This window comes from Chironomus tepperi, unplaced genomic scaffold (assembly GCF_022539635.2).
Source record: "Chironomus tepperi strain 1889 unplaced genomic scaffold, CSIRO-AGI_Ctep_v1 contig_467, whole genome shotgun sequence".
Taxonomy (NCBI): Eukaryota; Metazoa; Arthropoda; class Insecta; order Diptera; family Chironomidae; genus Chironomus; species Chironomus tepperi.
Genome location: NW_027226589.1, coordinates 1138663 through 1166649, shown reverse-complemented (window position 1 = coordinate 1166649; position 27987 = coordinate 1138663). Strand labels below are relative to the sequence as shown.

Here is a 27987-nt window from a genome sequence, read left to right as displayed (position 1 = left end):
GGATCATATCACGAATCAGTCGCAGTATTTACGATTTTTTTTACGATTTTAATGCGAGTGTTCATAAAATTTAATTTTGCATCAAAGTAAAAATAAAAGAAAATTTTTGGATTGTGTGAAAAAGGATTAAAAAGGATCTCCACAACGAGATAAAAAATGGTTTTATATGTTACAAATTAATATAATAGTAAAAAGTTTACGAGAAAGTAAATACAATATACATATATATATATTTATATATATATATATATATTTGTCATGTGAGCAAAAAAAATTGTGAAAAAAAAATAAATAAATTTATTTACATTTCGTGTCTGTCGGCTTTAACGATCGACTATGCTTACGACTTTTTTGATGTGAAAAAAATTCAAAATAGTTTTTTAGATATGATACCCGAAAAGGTCATTTTTTTTAGATTACTCGTGCGTTTGTTGACTTTTTTCTAGTTGATGTTATTGAATTAATCAAATTCAGTTCTGAGAAGTTGTAGAAAAGTCATTATGTGAAATTATTCATGAAAATTTATGAACAAAAATTTGCAAGAACTGCAAATGTATGGAATGGAAATATTATTAAACTAGAATACTATCAATTAAAATTAAAATAAAGAAAAACGACAGTTTTTGATAATATTTTATTTTCTATTGATGATATATTTTATTTTCAAATTGAATTAAAAATTTTTGAACTGAGTTTTCTATAATTTGCTAAAAGAAATTTCAAAGAACTAAAAAAGAATTTTTCATAAAATTTTATATTAAATTATATACTTCACAAATGCGATCAGAAGAACAAAAAAATTTAAAAAAGTCTAGAAACATCCATAGTAGCCAAAGACTGATTACTATAATAAAAATAAAATCCTATATTCTAAGTTGTACAATCCTGTACATTCAGCAAAAAGGTTATCTCAACATTTGTAATCATTAAAAAACGCAAATTACTTTTTAAACTATTTTTTTTTGTAGTTTACATAGTTTTTAAATAAAGAAAAAATTGTCTGAGAAAACCTACTTACAAATGTTTCATTGCTGTTCACTTTGCTTAAATATTGATTCTTTTGTATTAAAACAATCAATTCACATCACTATACATAATAATTTTTTCATATATTAAATTTTTTAAATTAAAAAAGATATCAAAAGGACAAAAAATTCTGATGGATATATACATAGTATAAGCTTCAAAAAAGCTCTAAAACTTTCACTAATTATGAAAATGAATGGCAATCAATTAAAAAATGTGACAAAGCTGTCGTTATTCAAGTGTTCAAGTTGAGTTTATTGCTCTCATATATCAGCATAAAAAAGTTACATAAAATAGCTATCATACGTGGCATAAAATACCATTAATGGCAACATTAATTTCATGACCCATTTTTTGGGGTGTAAGGGAATGAAGGAAGAAAAATGAGGAAAAATCTTTAGGAAATTCAAAACGTTTAACTCAGCAATTAATTTTATTCTCGTGTGAACTTTGAATGAGTTTTTGATAACATTTTATTGATTTTTAGTCATTAATTGTGCTTTTATTGCAGAAACTTGTGTGCTTGTTTGAAATTACTGATGAATATTTTATGGATACAAAATTTTAGGGTTGTTAATTTGAAATTTATTGGGTGAACTTTTAAGATTCTTTTAGAAATCATTAATATGCATTTTTTGAAGTTTTAGTGATTTTTCTTAGGGTTAAAATTTTCCAAAGTTCCAAGTCAGTTCAAATAATGAATAAATGTAGCCAAGTTTATGATTAGCTTAGCTCTAATTAGGGATAATTATAATCAAATTAATGGGAAAGGACAAAGAGAAACCAAATTTGAATTGGATCAATTTAGTTTAATCTAAGAAAATTTTCAGTTCAAACAAACGAGTTCAGTCAACGTAAAGTCAAATAAAAAAATTCATTTCATTTCTCGGTCAAATTACGATCAATTAAATCTTAATTTAAACTAACTTATCTATTAATTAAATTAGCTAAATCAATTGAAAATTCTCCAAATCATTCAATCTTCAAATCCATTCATTACTAAATTTTTCTCCTTATTCAATTTATCAAATTTAAATAATTTTTGCTTAACTTCGTTCAATGGAAACCTCCAATTACATCATTAGGCTTACTATAAATTCAAATTTACCCACATTTAATTACAATTACTACCCAAATAATTAAAATCTATTCTCATCACTTCACAAATACACAAAATCATGCAAATTACCAGAATAAATATCAAGAACATTTTCAGGTTTTGCAATCGATACGAGAATATTAGAATTTCAAATTATATGCATCATTTGAATTGCAAATTTATGCGAAAATATTCAAGAAAAACAAGAAAATAGAATGATGTTTGAATGAGTACATTTGTTGGAATGTTTGATGGATTAATTAGCCGTTAAAAGGGGTACTGAGGTTGGATTTTTGAACACATGATTGAAATTAAATTATAGTTGATTTTAAGAGAGATATCGTTTTAAATCCTGAAGGACGACAGCAAAAATCAACAAAACATCAACATGCTATATCCAGGAACTGGAAGTAGAACGAAAATATTTTTTTTTATTGGACGCAAATGGACACAATGTGGACATAATTCTGACAAAATTTCAGAGCAATCGGACATTTCATGCCATGGTACTTCAGTCACATCCAATTCTACTTATTTTTTCACAAATCTCTGAATATATCTTGACGTTTTTAGGTCAGGAATTTATTTCTTAAATTTCCCAATTTAATAACAATAAGAAATTTCCCAATTACTCTTAATTCTTCTTCATGAAACTGACTTTGAATTTACTGTGAAAATTCTTCAAAAATTCGCTTGAGTTTGAAATTGAAAAAGTTGGTGAGAATACATAATAAAAAAGAATTAAAATTTGAAGCGAAAGCAATCAAGAAAACAATGAAAAATTTCCATGCTTAAAAATCGACAAAAAGCAACATAATTATGAAAAATAAAAAAAAAAAATCGTCATCACTCGAAGCAGAAAAGAAAGTGCGAAAATTTTTTCTCATGGGGAAATTAAAGGAAATGACTAGCAAATTAGAAGTGAAAAAATTTTATATAATTAAATTTTCTGCTTGAAGTGAAACTTTTCTTTGCTCTCAGTGACATCTTCTCTCTCGTTTTTAGAGTTATTTTGTTTTGTTTTGCTACACGAGAAAAGTTTCTAGATGCTCAAAATGAGTTGATTTTAGGATTGAGACATCGCAGATTGGTTGAGGTTAATAGATTGTGTCTTAAATGACTCTATAGGGTTCCAACTCATCAGATGTCTTCATTGGCACAATATTTCATCCCAAACCTTCTCAGGAACTTGTTCCTAAAAATTAATCCTCTTTAATAATTTGATACAACTTAATTAATTTGTTCCGGCTGTTGCTGGAACTCTTGCTTCATTTCATCTCTTTCACTGTTGCTTCTTTCTATGTTGCTGCCTTCACGATCACTTTCATTATTGTAAATTGCCATTGGAATAATTTTTTAAACATAAAACAAAAAAGAAAAATTTCATAAGTATGTTCAGAAAACAAAAGATAAAAAAAAATTGTCAAGTAAAGATAACAAAATAATTTCCCTAGAGGTAGATGCATTGAACACAGTTATGTTATCTGAATGAGAAAAATCAGAAATAAAATATTAAGGAGGAATTTTATTTTTAAGAATTTTCCAAAAATTTAGCTTTGTGGAATTTTTGTCGTTTTTCAGTTCTTTTTATAGAATATCGTGCACGACATTAGGAGCTTAGACAGAAAATTTTATTTCGAAACGTCAAATCAACTTTTTTTTAACAATAAATTTTGTTCTATCCATAGTCGTATACAATACTCATTTACTGGATTTGATGAGCACTATAATGTGGCACACGAAAGTGTATTTTGTCATTTTTGACTAGAATCTTCGGTTGTTTTTTTTCTAATTCGTAAAATTGTAATTTATTAAAATGTTCCAAAATTCTCCAAGGTCCAGAAAGCTTTCAGTCCAATTTAAACTCAATCAATAAAAAAGTCTAAGCTTAAATCATCATTAAAGCTGACATCAAAAACAAAATCTACTTTACAGAAATAGGAAGCGACGACCGGAACAGTAAAAGCTTCAAAAACACAAACATAGAATATAAAAATATAAAGAAAAAAGTTTAGTAAATGGAAGTGAAGCGAGGAATAATTAATTGAATCTGACGCTAATTGTCTCTGTTCCTACATGGATGGATTTAATGTTGACGTAAAATTGTAGACAACTGAGTCGACAAAACAAGCAAAAATACACGAGTGGAAAAAAACCTGACTGATGAATTTTTGATGAAAATAAATAAAAAAGTTATGTGAAATGCGGATGTATATTGTGTACTGAGTGGTGGAAAAATAAACAAGAAAAGTGGTTAAGAAGAGAAAAAATTAAAAGTTAAATATAACAAGTGAAATAAGTTTTAAATTTAAAGGAAAACTGTAAAAAGAGTTTTAAAACTTTTAATTTATTTAAAAAGTTCAGCATAACAATTAAAAATATAGACTTATCTAGTGAACATAAAACCTCAATCATTGATTTAAAAAATCAACTGTCAAATAAATTTTTCAAAAATATTGAAAAACCAACATTTTAAATAATTTACATTAAATATTTATAAACGAAAATCAATTGAAAGTTTGTAAATAATTATATAACAATAAATAGTTCTTGGAAATTAAAAAAAAAAAAAAAACTTTCACAATAAAAAATTTAATATCCCAAAAAAATATGTAAATTTTCTAAAATTTACTAAATTATTTCTTAATTAAGTTTTCATCTAATGAAATCCAAAAAAAGATGCATAAATCAACAATAAATCCACACCCCAAAACTTTGAACAATTTTAAAAATCCAGAAAATTTATTTACAAATAAAATGTCAGAAAAGCAAAATTGTCTACATTTAAAAGTGCCAACAAAATTCATAAAAATTAGCATATTTCTTTTTTTTATAAATGTAAAAGTCTTAAATGCCTTAAAATGTGTTTGTAATGTTAATGATTGCGATATTATCAAAGCTGATCAATGTCCAGGACGGGGTGTTCTTATATGGGATCCATGCAGGTGAGTCCAACTTAATTTGTCAGTAACAAGTAATTGACTGAGCTAGAATTTTTGCATTTGTAGTAATTGAAAATGATAAAAATGGTCTTTAAATTGACTTTTTAGTTGTAATAAAAGTTCAATGCTTGTTAACCATTTGTTATTTGTTTACATACTCGAATTAGTATAGAACTTGATCCCTTGTACGTATATCCACATTTTATGAACCTTGATTCGAAGGTATATGCTTCATAGCAATAATATATATGTGTAATATTTGAGATATATTCCTTTAAACAAGTCTCATTTTCACTTAACTTCCAGATTACAAATGATTTCTATATCTATACAATCAAATTTAATCTTGATTAAACAAAAATGAAATTTTTCACAATTTACCGTTATTTTTTTCTTTTACACCTCTGTTTACCTATCGTATTAAAATCTTAATCTTTATGTGGTAAAAATACACCATAATGAATTTAAACTTCGATTTTTTACTACCTTACTCAATGTCATATTTAGAAATCTACGCGTTCTTGTAAAGTCTCGTCATGGTTAAATTTGAATGAATTGAGGTCCATTGAATGATGTAAATGAGTATAATGTGATAAATATCCGCGTCCGAGAAAATTTTCTTAAAACGTCTTATTTTTGTTTTAAAATGCATTAGCAAATTATATAATCCCAATTAAAAAAAACTCAGTACTTTTTAAATTGATTAACAACTATTACAGATTATTTCTCATAACTAAGATTTGTTTCTTCGCAATCATATGTACCATTAGCGTTATTCTATTCCTAAATCATTTAAATCTAGTCAGGTTCAAGAATTTAAAAAATTTAACTCCATTATATTTTTAAAAAAAAAATCTTAAGCTTAAAAACACTGAAGTAAAACAAGGCTAGAGAATTTATTTTTCAATCATTCTTAAATAACCAACAACAGTAGTGAGCACATCTTAATTTCGATACTCACATTAAATATCAATGTACAGTTTATAGTAAATATAATACAGCAGAAATGCTACTATAAAAAAATAAATCAAATTAAAAAAAGTACATTAAAACATTGTAATTTTTTGCACAAATGTTAATTCGGGAAATCCCGATCCCGAAAATTATTCGGGATCGTGATTTCGGGAAAGCATAGTGTTAAAATGAGATAAAATTTTGATGCTTACTTGTTATTATTTTAAAGCTCATTCACTTGAATAAATCAAGAGGCTCAATCATAAATAAAACCAGAAAGATAGATCTGGTATAACGTCCTTTGGTATCTCACTGTCTAATTTCTGAAAAGCTCCTTGGAGCGGAACAGTGATGAAAGACTGTCAGCTCAACGTGCGCTCTCGACAGAGAATTTGTACAAACTAGGTGACCAGAGACTAAAATGAATGAAAAATAATCTTTGATGAAAACTAGTGTATCGGGTAAAAACCCAATGCGGATATATTCAAACCGTTCCATAAAAAGTCTTGTGGGTAGGCCAAGCTTCGTTTGGCAAATGTTTGAGGAATCAAGCTTCATCGGGTAGGCTAAGCTTCGCTTGGGAAATGTTTGAGGGATCAAGCTCCAGCGGGTAGGCTAAGCTTCGCTTAAGAAATGTTTGAGGGATCAAGCTCCAGCGAGTAGGAAAAGCTTCACTCGGCACATGTTTGAGGGATCAAGCTCCAGCGGGTAAGCCGAGCTTCGCTTTAAAGCTAAAATTTAAGTTTTTAAATTTTGGTTTTAAAATTTAAAATTTAGTTTTATGTGCTATGTTAAAAACTAAATTTTAGATTTTTTCATACGAATCTAAAATTTAATTTTAGAATTTTTCTAAGAGCATTGTCTGATTACTGGAAAATTTATCTCAAGCAAAGTTCACCTATTGTTCGCTTATACTTCTATGCTGTTTCAAAAATGAAATATCAAAATAGCAGAAACTGCATAATAGATCGTTAAAATTAATATTGAATCTACTTTCAACTCATTCAACAGTTGGCTTGTTCCAAACTTATGCACCGAATATTTTGTCAGTTGTGCTCATATTTCACGATCAATCCTGATGATGAAATAACAGCATCTGTTTTCTGATGAATCTTCATTTTCAATAGTACTTGAGTATTTTTTTTTAAATTTCTCTTGTCATTTCAAATTGTAAACTATCTTTTTTAACCTTTTTTTTATTATACCCATCCGGAATGGTGACGGGGAGAAAATTTTAGAGCCTTATACTTAGAACTAAGGGCCATATACTTAGAACAAACGTAGAACTCAAGTACTAAATTTATAGAACAAAATATTTGAAATTTAAAAACCGTTTTTTAATGAAATGAAAATATTTAATTAGTGCTATTTTTCCAATTTTAATAGTTGTAATCGAAATGAACACTGCTTATTTAGTCGTCGCTGACGTCAAATTCATAAAAGAAATGAATTTGCGTCACAAAATAACTGAATTTATTTATCTTCAAAATAACGGTCAAAAATATTTTAAAATCTAAAATTTTTGATGTAAATTTTGAACAAGTTTCTTTTTAAAAAATATTTGTTGTAACGTTGACTTTCTATCCGCCACCATTTTCCGGAATGAATAGTAAACATACATATATTTTCTTATTTTGTTATGCTTAACCTTTAAGTTTTATACATTATATTAGAAATCTGGAGAATATTAGTCATATTCATCATTTTCTAAAAAAATAGTAAAATGTATCCTTAAATATGAAAAAATCAGTCACGTTATATTGTGACGCCAGTAAAGACTCTTTCTCTATGTTTATTACAGACATACAAAAATTTCCCCAAAGACACAAGAATAAACGATAAAATAAGCTCAAGCACATTACCATTTCCAAGGTACACACAAAAGGAAGACACAAAAAACTACAAAAATCACTTCAGGCTTTTTTGCCTCCTTTCTCAATTGTCGTCATAAAAAATTCCTCTCTATTTATCGCACAAACAATATAGTGATTGCAAAAGGAGTTCTTCTTCATGCATTTACAATGAGAATGAATAGACTATGCTTAAGGTCATCAATCGTAAATTTTTATCATCAAATAACTTTTTTGGTGGAATGGCAATATAGAAATGGATAGGATAGACATGCATGAAATAATACAACATATGAGATACTCACGCAAGTCGTCGTGAAGTGTTGTTAAATTGCAGCATGTCATGAAATTGTTAAGACGATGTAATTTTGATTTTTAATATAATTTTGTCATAGTCGTGAAAATTCTATCATTTCCATAGTATTTTGGATGCTATGTCTTCATGTCTACTTGGCGAACATTCTGTCATTTTAGTATAAAATTCACCCCCTTAATGAATCTTTTGTCGTCTCGGTACTATAATAAAGCCTACTATGTTAAAGCTCCAACTGTTCAGATTTCAAAGTTCATTCTCCTTCTAAAAATATTTTTATCATTCTTTTGTGTCTGTGCTTGAACTTTCAAATAATAAAAATAACCTCGCACCATGAATCTCCATAGAATTCATCAAATAAAATTTATGAATACTAAAAATATCTTCGTGGAAAAAAGTCATTATGATGACAAAATTGAAGCATTTATGTCGCATTACGTCAAATACTTTTTAAGTCATTCATAATTGTAACCTACGCAACCTTTTTTTTGCTCGTTGAATGATAAATTTTCATTATTTTTGTCATACTGGAAATGCTTTTTTATGATGAATTTAACAATTTTATTCTATTTTTATTTTTTTCCATATATACATATCTGCTGATGTCATTCGTAAATGGAATGTATGTGTTTTAATATTTTCAATGGCTAAGTGGAAAATTGGAGATGCTTTTTGATGTATAAATTAATTTTCGGCTGGAATGAAGCACTTTTGGCAATTAAAATCTATTCAGTCAATTTTATATCTGCAATGGTATTGATGAAACGGTCGTTGACTGTATTTTGATGACTGAGTGTGGTTGTCTCAAAAACGACCGTTATTTTTCTAAAAAAAAAAAAAAAATTTATTTTTAAATTAAATTTTTATTTTAAAATAAGTTGATTTTGATTCTTTTGACAATCTGACTAGAAAGATAAATTTGAGTGATGGTTTTTTGTAGAAATCGGATTATTTTGGAATGGGAGAAATTACATACGTAACAATTTAACTAAACCACGCATTCTGGTAATTCCGTATTTTTAGAACCATTTTGTTTTTCTTTGCTTTGGGTTACTTTTTAACAACTGGTAAATTTTTTTTCATTTTAAAATAAGTTCAAAAAGTGATTTTTTTGACTTTTTTCGGTTAAAAATTTTCGTAACTTAAATCACTTTTGAAAAAGTAACTTAAAAAACCATTTTTATTTTTTACGGAAAATAAGTTGAAAAATTTTTGATTCTTTTGACAAAAATTTGAGTTTGAAAAAAATGATTTTGATTCTTTTGACAATCTGTAGAAAGATAAATTTGAGTTTGATGGTTTTTTGTAGAAATCGGATGAAGTATGGTGAAATGGAATTGAAATTACATACGTAACAATTTAACTAAACCACGCATTCTGGTAATTCAAAATATTTTTAGAACCATAAAATTAATGTTTCTTTTGCATGGGTTATTTTTTTGACAACTGAATTTAATTTTCGGTAAAGAATTGTTTTTTTTTTCAACTTCTATATCAAAACGCGTTTTTACATCAAATTAAACAACATCAACCCTCTCAATCAGTAGAAATTTTTTTCATTTAAGGACATTTTCCGCTCAAATTCATATAATAATTGAAATATCTTCAGCACCTTGTTATCTTTGTCTGATGGCACAAAACTGATTGAATATCATTATCCTCTTCCTACCTAAACGATTTAAAAAATTTAAATGATGAAATTTAAATATTTTTTGTTGCTTTTTTACCGTGAAATATACGAGGAAAACCTCTTTTCGTGGAAAAATTTTATAATGTAAAATTATTTTACGTCAAAAAATACAAAAAAGCTTCATTTTTGGTTCTTTCGTTTTTATCGCTTAAAGCTCTTTTGAGAATGAGACGGAAGATATTTTTCCATGTACTTGTATTTGTTGAGGCTTTAGGGAGTGGAAAATAATATTTTTGCAAGTATTGAAATAATTTGAGTCTTTTAATATAAACAGCATTTTGAAAAAATTCTTAACTTTTAAAATTGATTCGCAGCTACAAAAATAATTATTTTTTGCTTTAGAGCTTGACGAACAGCTTAAGATCAAAACGCTTAGCTTTATTAGGTCCGCACTATAGCCGTATAGTCTATCAAACTGTTATGATAACTGACTTTTTTCAACACAACACTCAAAAGTCCAAATGCGTAACTTCTTTCACAATTTTCAATTGAAATGCAAATGAGACGCTCAAAAAGTTTTTTTTATATCAATGATGATGACGAACAGAGCGGAAAGTAATGTTTGCAGTTGAGCCTCACAAAAAACGAGCTTTTTGTATTCATCTCATGTATTTTGTTAGTTTCTTGTCTGATGTTTCATTCGAATTTGGTCAACAGGAAAAATGAGAAGAATAATTTGCCATTGGGCAGGCGACTGTGAGTGGAAACAAATTGAAAATGTTATGTCGGTTATGGCGACAGCGTAGATGCGCTTAATGGAAACCTATTTGAAAAAGGAAAAGTTTTTTTTTGTGCAAACAGCAAACATATTTTGACGTTTAAATTTAATGAACAGAAATTAGGTCTTTCATGTCACGTCAGCTGAATGAAATGTGGATTTTAATAAAGTCAGCCAATTTGAGTTTTTGTAGATTTTATCTTTATCTCTAACCTCAAAAACCATTTAAATTTTTCCATTTCTCAATCTACAAATCCACCTCATTTTCCATTTAATTATTCACAACTCTCAATTTTATTCTCATTTCAATTTAAATATAAAAGAAAAAGTTCTCGCTTGAGTTTTTTATTTCTCGTCTTTGTTGCTTCTTTTCGATTCAGACTTTATCTTTCTGCTTTAGTATTCATTTACCTATCTTCCATCTATCCATTTCATCTTCTTTTGCTTTTTCATATGGGCAAATCTACATAAGGTTTTTTTTTTGAAATTTTCATTCTTTAAGAAAAAAACTTGAAAAAAAAAACACATCGCAATATTTGTTTTATTTATAAAGTTAGCTATGATTCTATCTCAATTTGATTAACACAGTTGCTTCCTAAAAGTTATTAGCTTTACTCTTTAAAGTAAAGCTTTAGTCTTTAAAGTGTTTCTGAGTTAAAAAAGAGTTGATTTTTTTTAACTTTATTTTTTTAACAAACCTGATCATTTTTTGAAACTGAAATGATACCATAACATTTTCGCTCATTGGATAACTATATTTTTGCTAGATTTTCAGTGGTTAGAAAAAAATTTGAAAAAAAAACAAGTTGAGATAAATTTTAAGTTGATTTTTTGCAGTTCTTTTTTTCTTTAGATTTGCCCATGACTGTTTAACAAAATAAGTCGAAAAGAAATTCTTAAAATGGAATGGGCAGATGGGATTTTAGAGTTTTAAAGTTAAAAACATTTTTAGTCGCATATTTTCTGTCTTAGCGATCAGTAAATAGTTAATAAGTCAGTTCCCGACCTACAAAATGAGATCCAGCAGGTCACTTCTCGACTTTATCAATGATGACAATTTTTGCAGTCCTCACAAAAAACGAGCTTTTTGTATTCATCTCATGTATCATGTTTCATTCGAATTTGGTCAACAGGAAAAATGACGTAAATTTTGACAATTTTGAGCTATTAAAACAATCCTGATCCTATTTAGTTTTTGTCTAGTTTTTGAGATCTCAATCTCAGTCGAACGAACGAACTAAGTGTCTCATTTGAAAACAAGTTTCAAAAAATGCAATTAAAATGTTATCCATAAATTTAAGGAAAACTCTTCTAGAATTCTAGTCCAATAGAAATATCTCCAAGAATACAAGTGGAAAAGTTTAATACTTTTCTCTTTTTCTCTTCTCATTAATATTAATTCGCATATCAATTTTTCATAATATATAAATTATTTTTTTTTCTAATTTTATTTGGAATGGGAAAACGTTTCACGCGAAAACCCCTATCAAGTACAGAGAAAAAAGTTTTAGTACAGAATATTTTAATTATGAATTTTAATTTCAAATTTACACATTTTAGAATTTTATAATTCAAGCTTTCATCTCATTCTCTAACATCAATTCAAAACTAAGTAAAATATCAAAAAAAAATCCATTCACAAGTTCTATTTTTAGGTACTTGCGGATAGTTTTCATTTTCAATAGTCTTTTTCACTTTAAGCAAATTTTTCCTTTTCATTTCCAGATTTTCTCTGATTTTTAGTGAAATGAAAAGTTTTTTTTGGCTATAATCGAGATGAAAAGATTTTTCTTTTTTATAAATATACTTAGAACTCTTATCTGAAGTGGAACTTGATGTGTAATGAATCATTGAGAATCATTAATGTGATGGTAATAGTTTTATTTGCATTTTTAGCATTCTCTTGTCTTGTAAATAGGAATTAAAATCATTTTTATTATGTTTAAATAATTACAATTTAATGACGATAATTAATCCGGCTTTTATTACTGGCCATCTTCGGGGCAAAATTCAAATTTAAAATTGAACAAAATGTTACTACGATTACTTGATCATTTGGATAGTTGTACCAGAAATTTTTTTTCGAATTTTAGTTCGTTTAGTGTTAATAATATAATGTCAATCAATTTTAAAAATCTGAAAAGTTCTTCTTAGTTGCAGTACTCATAAGTGCATTATTAACTTATAATTTTTTTTACTCTAGTATTTTTGTTTAACTATAATGATGCTGCAAAATATATTCTGGCAATTGTGTATGGAGACCATAGGATTTTAGTTTAGTACTTTTGGACAATTTTAAGTCTTAATATTTAAAGAACTTTTTAAATTACGTTAAAATTCAGTCCTGGACTCGGATTGTCTAAAATTCCAAAATTTGTATTGATTTCTTAACAAATCGGAATATTTTGAGGCTTTGTCGCGACACAGCAGCAATGTAGATAAGTACAGCAGCGTCACGATAAAAGTATGGCAGATGGCTACCCTACAATTGTGTGACATGATGGACATATTTGTTTAATTTAGACATAGGAGAGCAATGGAATTAATGTTGCTATAAAATTTTGGATTTTGGGTGCTTTATGAATTCTTGAGTAGACAAATGATGATTGACGTGGGATTATGCTTTTTGGACAATTTTGTGTGGTTACCAAGTGGTTACTTGTGAAATTAAATTTATTCAAAAACAGATTTAAGAACTTTTGTAGGTTCAATACAATTTTTTAAAAATTAGTTTTTTGCTTGACGTAATAAGTGAACGGTGATTGAAGATTTTTCTGAACGCAGTGGATTTTTATTATGGTTAAAATACTCTTGGCAAAGCCGAATTCGATATCGATTTGATTATACTTTTAAATTTAAATTTAAATTAAATTTTAGATTTAAAATCACTGTTCACAAAAAAATGTGGTTTGAAAGACAAAAGAATTTTACCCTAGCGCCAAAATGGCAAGATTTTTGGTCGATATTGCCAGAATTCGAATGCAAGATTTTTGCCCGAGAACGATTTTTGCCAGACTTTGCAAGATTTTCCATACATTGAAAATCCTTAACTGCACGACAATGCAAGAAAACAGCTATAAATCGGACCGATTTTTTTTATCGGTCCGATTTTTGAAAGATTTTGCCAGACAAATCGTCCATAACTTGACTAACTTGCATGCAAGTTTTGGACGATTTTTGCCAGATTTTGGAAGATATTGCAAGATTTTTTATTAAAAAATTTTAAAAATTTAATTTTTCCCATCTTTTTTTTTCTTTCTCATATACTTCACAAGCTTATTAGTCTTTTTAAAACCTTTTATACTCGTCCGATTTTTGCCAGATTATGCCAGATTTGTCTTGGGATTTGAACCTAGGATCGCTTGATTTGAAGATTGTTTGAAGTCGTGCACTTAACCGCTGAGCTACCGCTATCTGAAATTATATAACTTTATGTATGGCAAAAGACATATATAAGTTACTAATGAATTCCAAGTATGAAGTATAGTTATATTTTGAATTTAATTTTTCGAATTAAATTTATCTTTCTACTTATTTAAAAAATTTTTTTTTACATTTTCAAAATGTTTAGTTTAAGTGTACATATTTTATTCACTTCTTATTCACATGTGAATGAATTGAATTCGTTAAGATTCGGAAGTTGGTGTTTTTTTTAACGTATGGCGTTATCAATAATTTGTAATTAGTTTGTTTTTTAATTCTACATCATAATCTAGATAAAGAATCGAGATTGGAAGCTGCATTGCGAGGAAATTGTCGAATTCCCTTTATGCAATATAGTCATCTACTAATCAAATCATTTTGGGTTTAAAATCAAGATAATTTAATAACGAGAAACCGAAATCTCTTCTTCTAGTTAATCTAGTAAAAAAAGTACGGCATAATCTGGTTCAAATCAAAAATTTATAACTTAAAAGATTTTCTGAAAATTTCAAAAAAAGTTCAAAAAATATCTGGCAACATCGTTCAAGAATCTTTCAATTTCTGTCCGATATTCGAAAGACTTTTTTATCCGATTTTTGCAAGATTTATCTTGCACAATCGGACCGAAAACTGGAAGACATTTCGGACCTTTTATCAAAAATTATGTCTGGCAAATTCTGGCAAAAGTCGGACGTATAAGATTCGTCAGATTTTTGCCAGAAAATGCAAGATTTTTTTTCTGGCAATATCGTCCAAAAATCTTTCAAAATCGGACGGATTTTTTCGTGCGAAAAAAAATCGTCCAATATCTTGCAAATATCTGGCAAAATCGGACGGACAAAAAAAGTCTGGCAAAAATCTTTCCATTTTGGCTCAAGGGTACTACATCTTGTTTTGTGGGTCGAAAAATGACCAAGATAATACTCGATATTTTCTATTAGATCGAGAAACTGACTTATTAATCAATTACTGATCTCTATGACAAAAATGTGATGAAACGACCTAATGAGAACAGATAAGTTTTTCATAAAAGTTAAACTAAAATTCAATCTAAAGCACTGCATATAATTCTTTTTATAATAAAACAAAGAACAAATTTACCGTGATTTTTTTTTTCCTTCAATGGATTTAAAAAGAAATTTTTAAAGTTTGTTAAAGATAAAATTTTAACTTTTTCCTCCATTGCCCTTCAATCCAACGCTGTTGAGAGAAGCATAAAAAAATTTCTTTTTTTATAGACAAAGTTTTTACAAAGAGAAATAAATTTTGTGAAATCAAAGATCGTTTTTCTTATTGCATAGCACAGATACTCTGATAGAAATTGAAAAATGGTACAAAAAGTGGAATTTTTTTTTTTGTGAAAATAATAAGGTTTATGATGATAAATATTGAAAAACTCACAAATTGAAATCGATTCATTGACGAGGAATTTTTATTTATTTATTGGTTATTTTGATGATGATGCTGTGTTGGAGGCAAGGGCGTATTTAGCCAGAAAAAACAAGGGGTCCGAGCCCCAAAATGTCAACCACGACAACGCCCCTTGTTGGAAGAAAATATAAATAGTGTAATTGTTTCTATAAATAATGTTAAAGAATCATTTTTTAAAGTTTTAATGAAGCTAATTCAGCGTTTTAAAATAATTTTATAAAATTTGTAAAACTACTTTTGTAAAAGAACAAAGGAAAAGTATTTTCAATCACTTTTTCACTTTAAACTGCAGTTTGTATTCTTTTGGAAATTCTTAAAAAAATAATCTGCATTAAACCCAGAGACTAGAATGTATGAAAAAACAAATTGAAAATTTGGTGTGAATATGAATTACAAAAGTCCTCGTCTTATTGATTGTTCGCGAGCACTTTTCACGACGCGGAAACTTTATAAACGCTGGAACTTTCGAATTTTAAAAAACAATCGATTTTTTAATTCAACTCTTTATTACCAGGGCCGGTGGGCTAACGTTTTCACTATTATTGAAATGTAAAATAATTAATAGGGTAACTAATTAACAAAATATAAATGCTTACTAAATTTTGTGCGTCTGCTCGCGTTTAAGTTAAATTTCACAAGGGCACGACTATGCACATTTTTTAGGTAAGTAACGGACAAATTCAAAAAAAGGGGTCTTACAAAAAATTATCAAATTGAATCTTGAAAATACGTTAAAAGGCGAAATCTTTACTTTACTTAATTGATTTAATTAATAATTCATAAAATTCATTAAACGTTATTGCTCGATCAATAACATTGATCGAGGGACTCAAGTCACATCTCGGAAAAATAATTAGTTATCAAATTTTTGGTTTCATCTCTAAAATTGCAGATTATGATTGAAAATTGAGTTATCTTTAAGATAAGTTTACTCTGTTATTCTGGCTTCCGAATAAGGACACCGCAAAATATCAAATAACAAATAATGTAAAGAGGATTTGGAGAGATTTTTCCAATAAAATTGCTTTTTCAGATTGGATCAAAGAATTTAATTTTTTTTTGTTTTCATAAATTGGTCTCTTTTGGGACTTTCCACATAGATTTTTCTATCACAACTGTTTGAGTATTAAAAAAAAATAAAATGATGAATAAAAATTGCATAATCTTCACAAAACTAACTTCAAAATTCCAATTTTTGGTTCAAAATCTATGTCCAGCTTACATAGTGGTCATCTATGAGAGCCCATAAATTAAAATGTCATTATCGAGGGTCACAAAGTAAATAATTTGGTAAAAATTTCAAAACGTCCTCCTTATGAAAAAGAACACACCCTTTCTCCGAAAAAACAAAAATAAACTCTAACTAGAAGCATCACAAGATTGAAAATGCAAATAAGACAAAAACAGGCGACAAAGGCAGCATCGACTTAAGAACTTAATTCCATTCTAATCATCTAAAGAATGTGTGAAGATTATCAAATAAAGACTTAATAGGAAAAACAAACAGAAACAATTATAAGACGAAGATAAAGATGGTGATGGAGAATTAAGATAGAAAGATAAGGAATAAAAATTGTCGGTGCTATATTTTAGTTGAGGAGAATTTTTGTTGAATGTTTGGGCTTTTTTTGGTGAGTGTTTACTAATATTTTGCAGTATATTTGATTTTATTGGTTAACAAAGTTGTTTTTGAGCTCTTGAATTAGTCGAATGAATCATAAGCTAGATGGTTGAAGGAAGCGTGTTTACTAAGATATCAGTAGGTATAGGTGTAGCTATGATAAGAAACATTTAGTATAACTTGACTGATTTTCATAATATTTTTGTTTTAAATTGCAAGTGTCGATAAATTCTCAACGAATAATTTATGATGATTTCTTTAAAAAGACATTAAAATTTGGCAATTAAATCCAGAAAATAAAATAAGACATTTTTAAGAATTTTCTCGTTCGGTTCAATGTCTAGAAATCAAGTAATAATACGAAAATTATTTTAGGGAATCAAAGAAACGAAAAACTTTCATGTCAATCCAAATTTAGGTTTTTCATTTAATGACAACATGAAATTCTTGATAGTAGTGAAAACGTCTCTTCAAGACTAATGCAAAAATAAAAACAGAATTAAAATTGAATTTTCGAAATTGAGTTTAATTTAGGGTAGCCATAGTATTTTCGCAAAAAACATGTCTGAATTTGGGGTTCCTTTTTACTATTTTGGGAATTAATATTGAAAGTGTGACATGCGCATGGAAATTCATTTTAAATTTTATATTTTCCTCATTTAAATCTATTGAAAACAAAAAAATATAGCCAAAATATATAAAATTTTATAAGGGTAAAAAAATTAATTTTTGCGGTAAAATTTTAAATGAGTTAGGGGTAGAGTTTTCAATACCGGTATCAAAATACCGGTATACCGGTATGATTCAGAAACCGAAATATCGGATTTTCGAATAACTATTTTGCACTTATTAAATCTTAAATGAATAATATGACGAAAATTTTGGATTAATTGAAAATGTTGAGATTTCAAATTAAGATTTTTTTTTTTTTGAATATTTTTAGAATTTTTGAATGAAAGCTGATAGTTTGAAAATTTATTAAGAAAATCAGTTCACGGAAAAATGTCAAAAAAGTAAAATTTCACTAATTTCTATACTTGAAACAGCATTTTTGCCTGAATTTCAAATACCGGTATCGATACCGGTGTACCGGTATTGGGATTTTTTTGATTTGAGCCTTTTTTCGGAAATTCTTAAAATACTTGAAGTTTTGATCTATTTCTGGATAATATAGAACTAAAAGTATCGAAATGACGTAAAATACATTTCAGTATGCAAAATTGCAAAAAAATCAAATCCATAATTACTTGACATTCATTTAACCACCTCAATTAACTTAATTAACCACACAAGACAGCTTAATTGTCAGAGCAACTGGATAGTTCGCAGAAAAGTTGGTTGAACCTTAAAGTTGGAATAATTAATGCTCATGTGCAAATTGACATGTTTCCACTCAAATGTTCAATTCTTATTTAGCACAATATTCCTTCCACTTGATTCTGTAAAATGATCAAAAATGCGAAAATGCTTTTCAATAAAAAAAAAAAATGAATTAAAAAAAAAATGTTTAAAGTCTTCGAGTTATTAATAGGAAAATAAATGATCTAATTTTAATAAAAAATTAACGGTCAAAAAAAATTCAAATTATTGTCGAAAGGAACAATTTTTATAGCTTCAAAATAAAGTTTTAAGCTACCAAACCAAGTGATAGGCTTGGTATGGTTTCGGGAATCGGTTTTTCAAAAACCGCCAAAACCACACTTTTTCACCTAAAATCTCTTAATAAAAATAAGTTTAAATTTCCATTATATTGAAAACCTAAAAATTTGCTAACTGGTAATTTCTGGTAGTTCGGTATTAAAGAAACCCCGTAAGCTAGTAATTCAATAGTCCTGAGCTCTAGCTTCAAAATCAATGTCTTAACGATATCTGGTTGCTGAAGCCAGCCAGCCAACCAACCAGCCGATCTAAGCCAAGTTATGAGTACATTTTTTTAACATTATTTTTATTTATATATTTCATGAATAACAAATTTTCAATTTTAAACTTGAAGACGATAATTTGTCGTCATGACTGTTTTTTTTTTGTCCGCATGGACGTTTTGCTTTCTCCAACACTGCATGACCCAGGATTTATCAACTAATTAGCCCCAAATTGTGTGTTGCGAATTACAAAAACTTTATTTTTCGCTGCTTAAACATATTAAATTCTTTAGAGGTCGTTCACTTATTACGTTACGCAAAAAAACCAATTTCTAGAACCCTCCCCTCGTAACAAAATCTCCATGCAAAAAAAAATTTTTGGTTTAGGCTATTACAAAATCGTAGACCCCCTCTTCCCCCATAAAAAGCGAACGTAATAAGTGAACGGTGAATTAATTTTTGTATAAAATTTTCATTTTAAATTATTTCGACTTTCAAAATTAAATTTTTTCTTTTCGTTCTCATTCAAATTTTAGATGTTGTAAAGTTTGTGCAAAAACAATTGGCGAAACGTGCGGCGGTCCGGGTGGATTTTCAGGAACGTGCGAACCGCCTCTGAGATGTATATCAAAGCCTCCTATAGTTGGGACTGGAATTTGTTTAGGTGAGTCGTCCTAATGTAAAAAAACAGTTGAACATTGTAATATGGTTGAAATTCCAAAAACAGTTGAATTGTTTAGCCTACAGAAAAAGTATGAATAGACGTAACACGATGATTTTGTTATGTTTTCTAAAAATGAACTTGAACAAAAAAAAAACACCAAAAATATATAATTGTTTTAGATGAAGCCATAAAATGGTAAAGTCCACATAAGTATTGCAAGTCGAAGTGGCTCGGTGGTGGAATGGTTTAGTCCTTCGGTACATAATTACTGCAACAGTCAAATAGCGGCTTATAATCTCCCTTAGACGTAGCCACTCGTGGTACGCATTTTCCCCGCGCTGAATCCGAACATTAAAAGTAATGATAAGAATACAATTTTGTCATAAAACATCATCTTTACCTGAGATCGAACCATTGACCACTGCTTTAAAAGTACATGACTTCAACTATTACGCCAACAAAATATATGAAATCGAATAGTTCTAGTTGCGAATTCTTATTATATAAATATATTAGTTCTTTAATATTATTATTAAAATAATAATTAAAAACAAATGAAAACAAGTCAAATAAAAGCGTGTAAAAAATAGCTTTAATTTAAACTTGTTTTCAGAACATACAAAGAATAGTTTTTCGTCATTTTTCCTATTAAAATGACATAAATGTAAAATGTACTATGAGATAATACATTATGAAGTAAAAACACTGGAAAATTGTTAGAAAAACATGCAAATAGAAAATTAAGGGCTACGTAAAAAAATACGTAAGGGGAATTTTTGAAAAAATTAATTTAATTACTCTTCCTGTGCTGGAGGAGTAGTTCGACGGCATACGTGAAGTTATTAATTATCAAACAATTTATTGAATTTAAATTCCTGGCTTCAACAATATCAAAATCTTTTCAATTTCATTCCTTAAAAGATTTTAACAAAAAAATTTTCATCAAGAAAAAGAATATTTAATTAAAATTTAGCACACTCTAACATCCATTCATCTCAATTTTCCACCATATTTCACAAAATCTATTTCTCTTGCTTCATATCTTTAAAAAAAATGAAAAAATATGTTGGCATTTAAACCATCACAAAGTGTGCAAAAAATTCTTCCGGAAAATTTTTGCAAAATTTTCTTAAACTTTTAATTTTAAAATCATGACTTGCAAAAAGATTTATGAGGTTTGAATTATGAACTAGAATATTGGGTTGAAAACCAATAAAGTTATATTCAAACCATACCATTAAAATTATCGTGATTAGGTCAAGCTTCTCATCGCTTATTTACTTGAGGGATTACGCTCAGCGAAAATATCGAGCTTTGTTTCACTCATTCTAGTTAGGATTAAAAAAATTACAAAAGTCCTCGTGTTATTGATCGAGGAACCATGGTCCTTTAATTGATCGAAAATCGATCATGATCGTGATCGTCGATCTGATCGAAAAATTATCGATCGATCTTCGATCATTCGATCATTTTTTCCATTTTGTGATCGAATGATCGATTGATCGATCGATCAAAAAAAAAAAAATCGATTCGATCGATTGATTTTCCATGAAGGGACTTAAGCGATTTTGTCCCAGCGATCATTATTAGTCACTTCTAGATCTAAAAAACAAGATTTAGTAAGATCCAGGTCACTTCTTGACTTAAAAAACAAGATCCAGTAAAATCTAGGTCACTTCTAGATCTACAAAACAACATCCAGTAAGATCCAGGTCACTTCTAGACTTAAAAAACAAGATCTAGTAAGATCCAAATCACTTTCAGACCACAAAAACAGGATTCAGGTCACTTCCAGACCTAAAAAACAAGATCCAGGTCACTTCTAGACCTACAAAATAAGATCCAGTAGGTTTATCGAAAAAGTATGCAATAAAAATAAATTTTCCTAATAATATACATCGAATATTCCTGTGTAAAATACATTAAATTGAAATACGCTTTAAAAATCCTCACCTACATCAATTTTATACGTTGTTATTCCATCCAAATTTTAGCGTTCTCTATTCATTTAAATTTTCTTCAATATATACTAATTACAAAACATCGATTAATCTTTGATTAAATTCACAGTTTTCTCTTGAGTGTCAAATGAAAAATCAACACTCAAAATCAAAATGTTAATCAAAAGTTTAATTGAAAAAAAGTTTTAATTAAAAATCAACAGAATTTTATTTCATTCTTTAAGAACACTTTTTGCAGATTGTGGTGTCTCTAATTGTCAAAATCCATGGACGCTGAATGACAAAATTTCAAATTTTGAACGCTACAAAAATCGATGTAAAAATTTGTAAATTTTGGACTTTAACTGTCACATGTAGCTTGATTTGTTGTAATACAATCTGAATACAATTCAAAGTTTAAGAAATAATAACGGTTTCCAAAATTCAAATCGGACTTAATTCGATAATAATTTCTAACCAAAAATCGCTTTTTACCGATAGCCTTTTCATGTCTTTCAAGAACTAATTCTTCTATTTGAAATGTCTCAAAAATTATCTGAAAAGTAAGTAAAAACTCAGGTTACAATAACAAAATTGTTTAAATTTACTCAAGGAATTCATTTTGAATAATTTATGAGTAAATTTATTTTTGAATCTTCTACATTTAAAGCAGCTTATGTCAAGAGAATCCATGAACAGATTGGAATGTTTCAAGGGATTTTACCAAACCTGCTCGCTGTCGAAGTTATAAGGTATTTAACCTTATGGAAATGACATCATCGATGATAATTGTACTGTCTTTTTTGTTTTATATTTTCCTTGAAATTATTGAGAAGGATCGTCACGGAAACTGACTCATTACAATGCTTACTGAGAATTAAATATTCTTCGATTTATTTTTTGAGTTGAAGCAAGTTAAAGATATGATCTGATAATAGAATTTGGAATTCTGACTTGTTTTCTATAAGAAAATGTTAAAAGTGATGTGCAGCATATTACAATGAGCATTAATTCATTAAAATAGTAAAAATTTATTGTGCAATATGACAATTTTTTATTTAAAAAGTTGAAAATCGTGTGACATATTGCACTATATTAAAATGGCAAAAGGTCGTGTCCAATGTGTAGCTATTGATTTTCTCTCTAGAAGCTTCATAATTTTTCATCCACAAGAGTCATCAAAACTGCATCTAATGATGATAGAAAATCAATAATAAGGCCATAAATTCCCTAAATAAGAAATAAACTTATCCGACATACTTCTTTGTACAATACAGAATTAATATCAACCAATGACCTCAATCCACAGCGTTTCCCCCATTTTGACACAATTTGGTTTCACTTTTAGTTAGTCTGTCTCTAAATTGACGTCAACTTAATAACTTTATCGGATTTTCTGATCAAATGTAGGAAAAAATAAGTTTGTAATAAGACTACTGCAAGTACATTTGTGTTACATCTTTGGAAAGTTTTGTGATTAAATTGAGCAGACAAAAATTGATGACAGTTGTGTCGTGCAAAAAGTTTTGCTATACTTGAGACATGTTCGATGTTATCCAAGAGGTTTGTAATAATCGATTGGATTAAAGAAGAAAAGGTGACAAATTTGTTGAATTTTATTGGATATTGACGACAAAGAATGTACTATGCTTACAACTATTGATCATCTTGATGAGAACCTGTCAATAGTCGCACGCTTTATACTCCTTTTGGTTATTTTAATGAAAACAAAATTAAAAAATTACAAAAGTCCTCGTATTATTGATCGAGGGACTTAAGCGCATTTTTGTCCCAGCGATCAGTAATTGATTAAAAAGTCACTTCCAGACCCACAAAAATGAAATCCAGTAAGATCCAGGTTACTTCCAGACCTAAAACACAAGATCCAGTTCACTTCCAGACTTAAAAACCAAGATCAAGTATGATCCAGGTCACTTCCAGACCTAAAAACCAAGATCCTGGTCACTTCAAGACCTAAAAAACACGATCCAGAAAGTTCCAAGTCACCATACTAAAAATTTAACAGCTTCATCCTTTAACGGATTTTCATAATTCAAACCTCATAACGGTCAAAAAAAATACAAACTTTGTTCAGAAAACACTGTTAAAACATCGAAAAACATTAAAGTACACTGTAAAACAATGAAAAAACGTGTTGTTGTTTTTGTTGTATATGAAAATGAAAAATTGTTAATTATACTATTTATTCGTTGATTTGAAAGTTTTAAATGGCCGGCGCCGCAATAACTTTATGGAACTGATCTTTTAAAACCATTCCGAGCTCTCTACGATGTCTAGTTAAAAAGTTTTTATCGGCAGCCGAACAGACAAAGTGTCTTATTAAGCTACCTTTTTGAAAAAAATTTCAAAAATGCGCTAAAAATTACAAAAGTCCTCGTGTTATTGATCGAGGGACTTAAGCGCATTTTTGTCCCAGCGATCAGTAATTGATTAATAAGTCACTTCCAGACCTAGAAACCAAAATCCAGTAAGTTCCAGGGCACTTTCAGACCTAAAAACCAAGATCCAGTAAGTTCCAGGTCACTTTCAGACCTAAAAACCAAGATCCAGTAAGATCCAGGTCACTTTCAGATCTTAAAAACAAGATTTATATAAAACTTCCAAAAATTTAAGAACTTCATAATTTAACGGATTTTCATAATTCAAACCTCTTAACGGTCAAAACAAATTCAAACATTGTTCAGTAAACACTGTAAAAACATTGAAAAAAATTGAAGAACACTGTAAAACAATGAAAAAAAAAACGTGTTGTTGTTTTTGTTGTTGTTGTATATGAAAATGAAAAATTGTTAATTATAGCATTTATGCTTTGATTTGAAACTTTTAAATGCCCGGCGCCGCAATAACTTTATGGAACTGATCTTTTAAAACCATTCCGAGCTCTCTACGATGTCTAGATAAAAAGTTTTTATTGGCAGCCGACCGAAAAAAGTGATTTATTAAGCTACCTTTTTGAAAAAAATTTCAAAAATGCGCTAAAAAGTAGTACACGACCTTTGAGCAATACGACGAAAGTTCAAATTTAAAATTTGTCTTAAAATCCCAAAAAAGAAAAACAAAATAATAGAATTTGAGGATATAACAAAAAAAAAATCAAACTTTTTCATGGCAGCAATCGAAGACAAATTAAATCAAATAAACAGAAGAAAAAAATCTTTGCTGAGTTCATTAAACTTGAAACTTTTTTTCCATTAAATGTCATCAACTTTTTCTTTTTCTCTTTGTTGATGTTTCTGGTCTTTAAATGAATAAGATGAAAAGCACTTGATTGGGTTTTCTTTTTGAAGACGATGGAATAGATTGAATGAGAAGAATGGAAGAAAAAGTGGAGAGCAAAAGAGAAAATTTCAATTAAAAATGATGAAAAAAGAACGATCGGATAAAAATTTTGTTCTTTATTGTGGTCGACTGTCAATAATGCGATTTTACAGTTGGATGGTTTTCTTTGTTATTAAACGTTTATGATGATGGATATTATTGAGTTTAGTGGATTTGTTCAGTATAATAAGTATAATATTTAAGAAAACAACCATTTTTTAATCGAAAAACTTAGTAAGTAGAAGTAATCTAAATACTAAACGATACTTATTATTGCTAAAATTGGTGCTAATGACCAGTTTCAAAATTATGTTTGAAAATTCATTCAAATCGAAAAATAAAATCAACAATTCAGTCACATTCAATATTATAAACACATTTTAAAATAAAATAAGGTTATTTAAATTACCCAAAAATTTACAACTTCGTTGCCTAATGTTGTGCCACTTGGGGGGCATTAACAGAAGCTTAAATTTCATCAATCTTTTTTACTTTCAAACTTCACATTTATTTACTTTCCAACTTTGTTTTTCATTCTATATAGAGCTACCCTCATCCTTATCATCATTGCCGTCGTCAAATATCACAAATAAATCACCAAAAAGTAAGTCACCGTCCTCATCATGTCAAGAGAAAATTGTAATTCAACCCGGCTGTGAAATTGTTGATCGCCACTGTCAATGTTGGATGAATGCAATCAATGTGTGTCGTGAATCGAGTCTCGTCAAGTGGGATTTTGTCAATATAGAGGTGAGAAAAAATATTCTAAGTAAAATTGAGAGTATTTTTCGGTGGAAATTTCTAAGAATTTGTTAATTTTGGTTTGATATTTGAGGTTGGAAATGCCAATATAATTTAATGGCATCAAAAGTAATTTTAAGCATCTAACTTTATTTTTTCATAAATGACTTGTTGGGGAAAAAGTTTTTTGAAGGCAAATGCTTTTTCTTACAAACTTGTTTTCTCCTCGCGTGTATAGCATGCTTTTTATAACTGCTTTCAACAATTTGACCTCAAATATGGTGTGTAACTTGTAATTTTTGACAATTCTAAATCATTTAACTTCAGTATTTTGTATCATTTCATGTAACTATACCTCATTTTCAATGAAATTTAATCCATCTTTTCTAGGAGTGCGAGCTCAACTTGGCAAATCTTGTTAAATCGGAAGTAGAGTTTGATGAGGATTACACATTGTCTCCAACAAGTTACGGTATGATGCCCTTTTTTAATGTGATTTTTGAAATTTAATTTTTCAACATTTTTATATTTATTCACTAGAACTCATCAAAAAACTGAGCAAACGAAGAAGAAAAGGCGAAATGGTAAGACATAAAATATAAATCAATAATCCTGATCGAATTTCGAATCTCATTAAATTTAATTGTTGTCTTCAAGGCTTATTTCTGTTATTGATATTGTCTATTTAACAATATTGAAGATTTTTTTGGCCATTAAAATGAGAGAACATTTATATTGAAGATTTGATGACAATGATGGATGTACGTAGTATATGTTGATAAATGCTTAAAAGTAGATGAAATGGCTATTTTTCCGATTTTTTGCATAGTAGTAGCAAGTAAAATATCTGTAGCCTTTCTCATCCTTTTATCACCCAAAACCTTCAAACCTTATTAAAATATATCAAATTCAACCCAAACCAAATTTAATTAAGCATAAAACTTTCAATGTTATCGTAATTAACCTTTGTCAAATAAAGTTTATGTAAATTTCCCATGATTTCACTGTCTACACTTATGACACACGTTCAATTATCAAATATTTTCTCATCAAATTACTCAACAAATGTCACGTTTTGAACCTCCAACTTCTAATTTTATATTTTCTTTTTCTATAGCACCGACACCAGCGAGAGTCAAAAGGTCAAATCACATCATGATTGCAATTCTCATCAAATGACTAAATTAGGAGATTTTTACTTGATAATGTAACGGAAAAAATTTTTTTTTTGCATGTGTAAAAAACGCGTCAGCATAATTAATTGTGAAAATAAGGTGGGTATTATTCAAATATTGCATATATTATGGATTTTTGGGTACAGTCTAAATTACTATAATGTTTACTATAATGTTTTGGTACTTTTTGAATAAATAATTTCAAAAATCTTACGATCCAACTAACAATTTTTACCATTATCATTTCTCTCAATACAGAATTGATGTACAATAAGCCAAATAATCTGATAGTAATAAGAATCGAAATAAAATACAATATAATTATATTGTGTTACTAAATAACTGTGTGAATATACAATTTAAACAGCAAAAATTACATAACAAATATCACAAAATGACTTGATGATAGCTCAATATAGCTAAATGGAATTTCAGAATAATGGCAACAAATCTGTTTTGATTAGGGCTTCTGAAGTGCGGTTTTTGGGATTTTTACAATTCTGCTCTCATTTGCAATGAAAATTAAATATAAACTAAATGATAGTTATTAGAAAAATATCAAAATATTTTTTTCTGATTTGTTTTTCCTAAAGAAATAATAATTGCAAATTGCAATTCTGAAAAACTGAAAAAACCGCAGTTTTTAAAACAAAAACCAAATTTTTGATATGCTTCTAGTTTCTCTTTTTGTCTACTTCCATTAAATACCTTTAATACCATAAAATTGTAAAAACAACAAAAACAGCACATCAGAAACCCTATTTTTGATTAAAGTAATTAACTTTGTTAATTTGAGCATTTAGAAATCAAAAAACAAGTTTGCGGTATTCCAAATCTGAAGCTTCACAGCTAGGGGGTCCAATGGAATCATCCACCGAAGCGAAAAATTTAAGCTAAGCTTCTGAACCCCAGCAACAAATAAACAAAATGATTTTGGTAATAAACAACCAAAAACTTTACTGAAAAAATGTTTAAAACAAAAATAATTTACAAAATTAAATTAATATTAATTTTCATAAAAAATTTTCAATTAATTTTTCAAATCAAATATAGTATGTCTATAATGTGATTAATTTCAAGCATATCTGACATTCATATCAAATTGTAAATAAATAAGTATTTAAATTTTAACTTTGTTATGTTTTGGAATCAACATTTTCAATCTCAATTTTCAATTCTTATTTTTTTTACTATTAACT

At 28.3% G+C, this 27987-nt stretch overlaps 1 protein-coding gene across 5 annotated transcripts; it reads left to right on the top strand.

Moving 5' to 3' along the window:
- The first annotated feature begins 13 nt into the window (after positions 1-13).
- Positions 14-27987, top strand: cmpy (crimpy). Of its 5 annotated transcripts, none has more exons than XM_070651796.1 (9): positions 14-159; positions 4061-4446; positions 4778-5070; positions 19466-19593; positions 25417-25622; positions 26004-26085; positions 26154-26197; positions 26731-26887; positions 27047-27987. In XM_070651796.1, exons 3-8 carry the CDS (start codon positions 4805-4807, stop codon positions 26770-26772), a joined length of 768 nt encoding a protein of 255 aa, XP_070507897.1. In that variant the 5' UTR covers positions 14-159; positions 4061-4446; positions 4778-4804; the 3' UTR covers positions 26773-26887; positions 27047-27987. The 5 variants fall into 5 exon arrangements, with proteins under 5 accessions (XP_070507897.1, XP_070507900.1, XP_070507896.1 ...); XM_070651799.1 differs by having other exon boundaries at positions 14-187; XM_070651795.1 differs by having other exon boundaries at positions 14-206.

Coding starts and splice junctions, on each gene's coding strand:
- cmpy (XM_070651796.1), top strand. CDS start 4,805: ATGCATAAATCAACAATAAATCCACACCCCAAAACTTTGAACAATTTT. Junction 19,594..25,416: donor TGGGACTGGAATTTGTTTAG/GTGAGTCGTCCT, acceptor CATTCTATATAG/AGCTACCCTCATCCTTATCA. Junction 26,198..26,730: donor GAAGAAGAAAAGGCGAAATG/GTAAGACATAAA, acceptor CTTTTTCTATAG/CACCGACACCAGCGAGAGTC.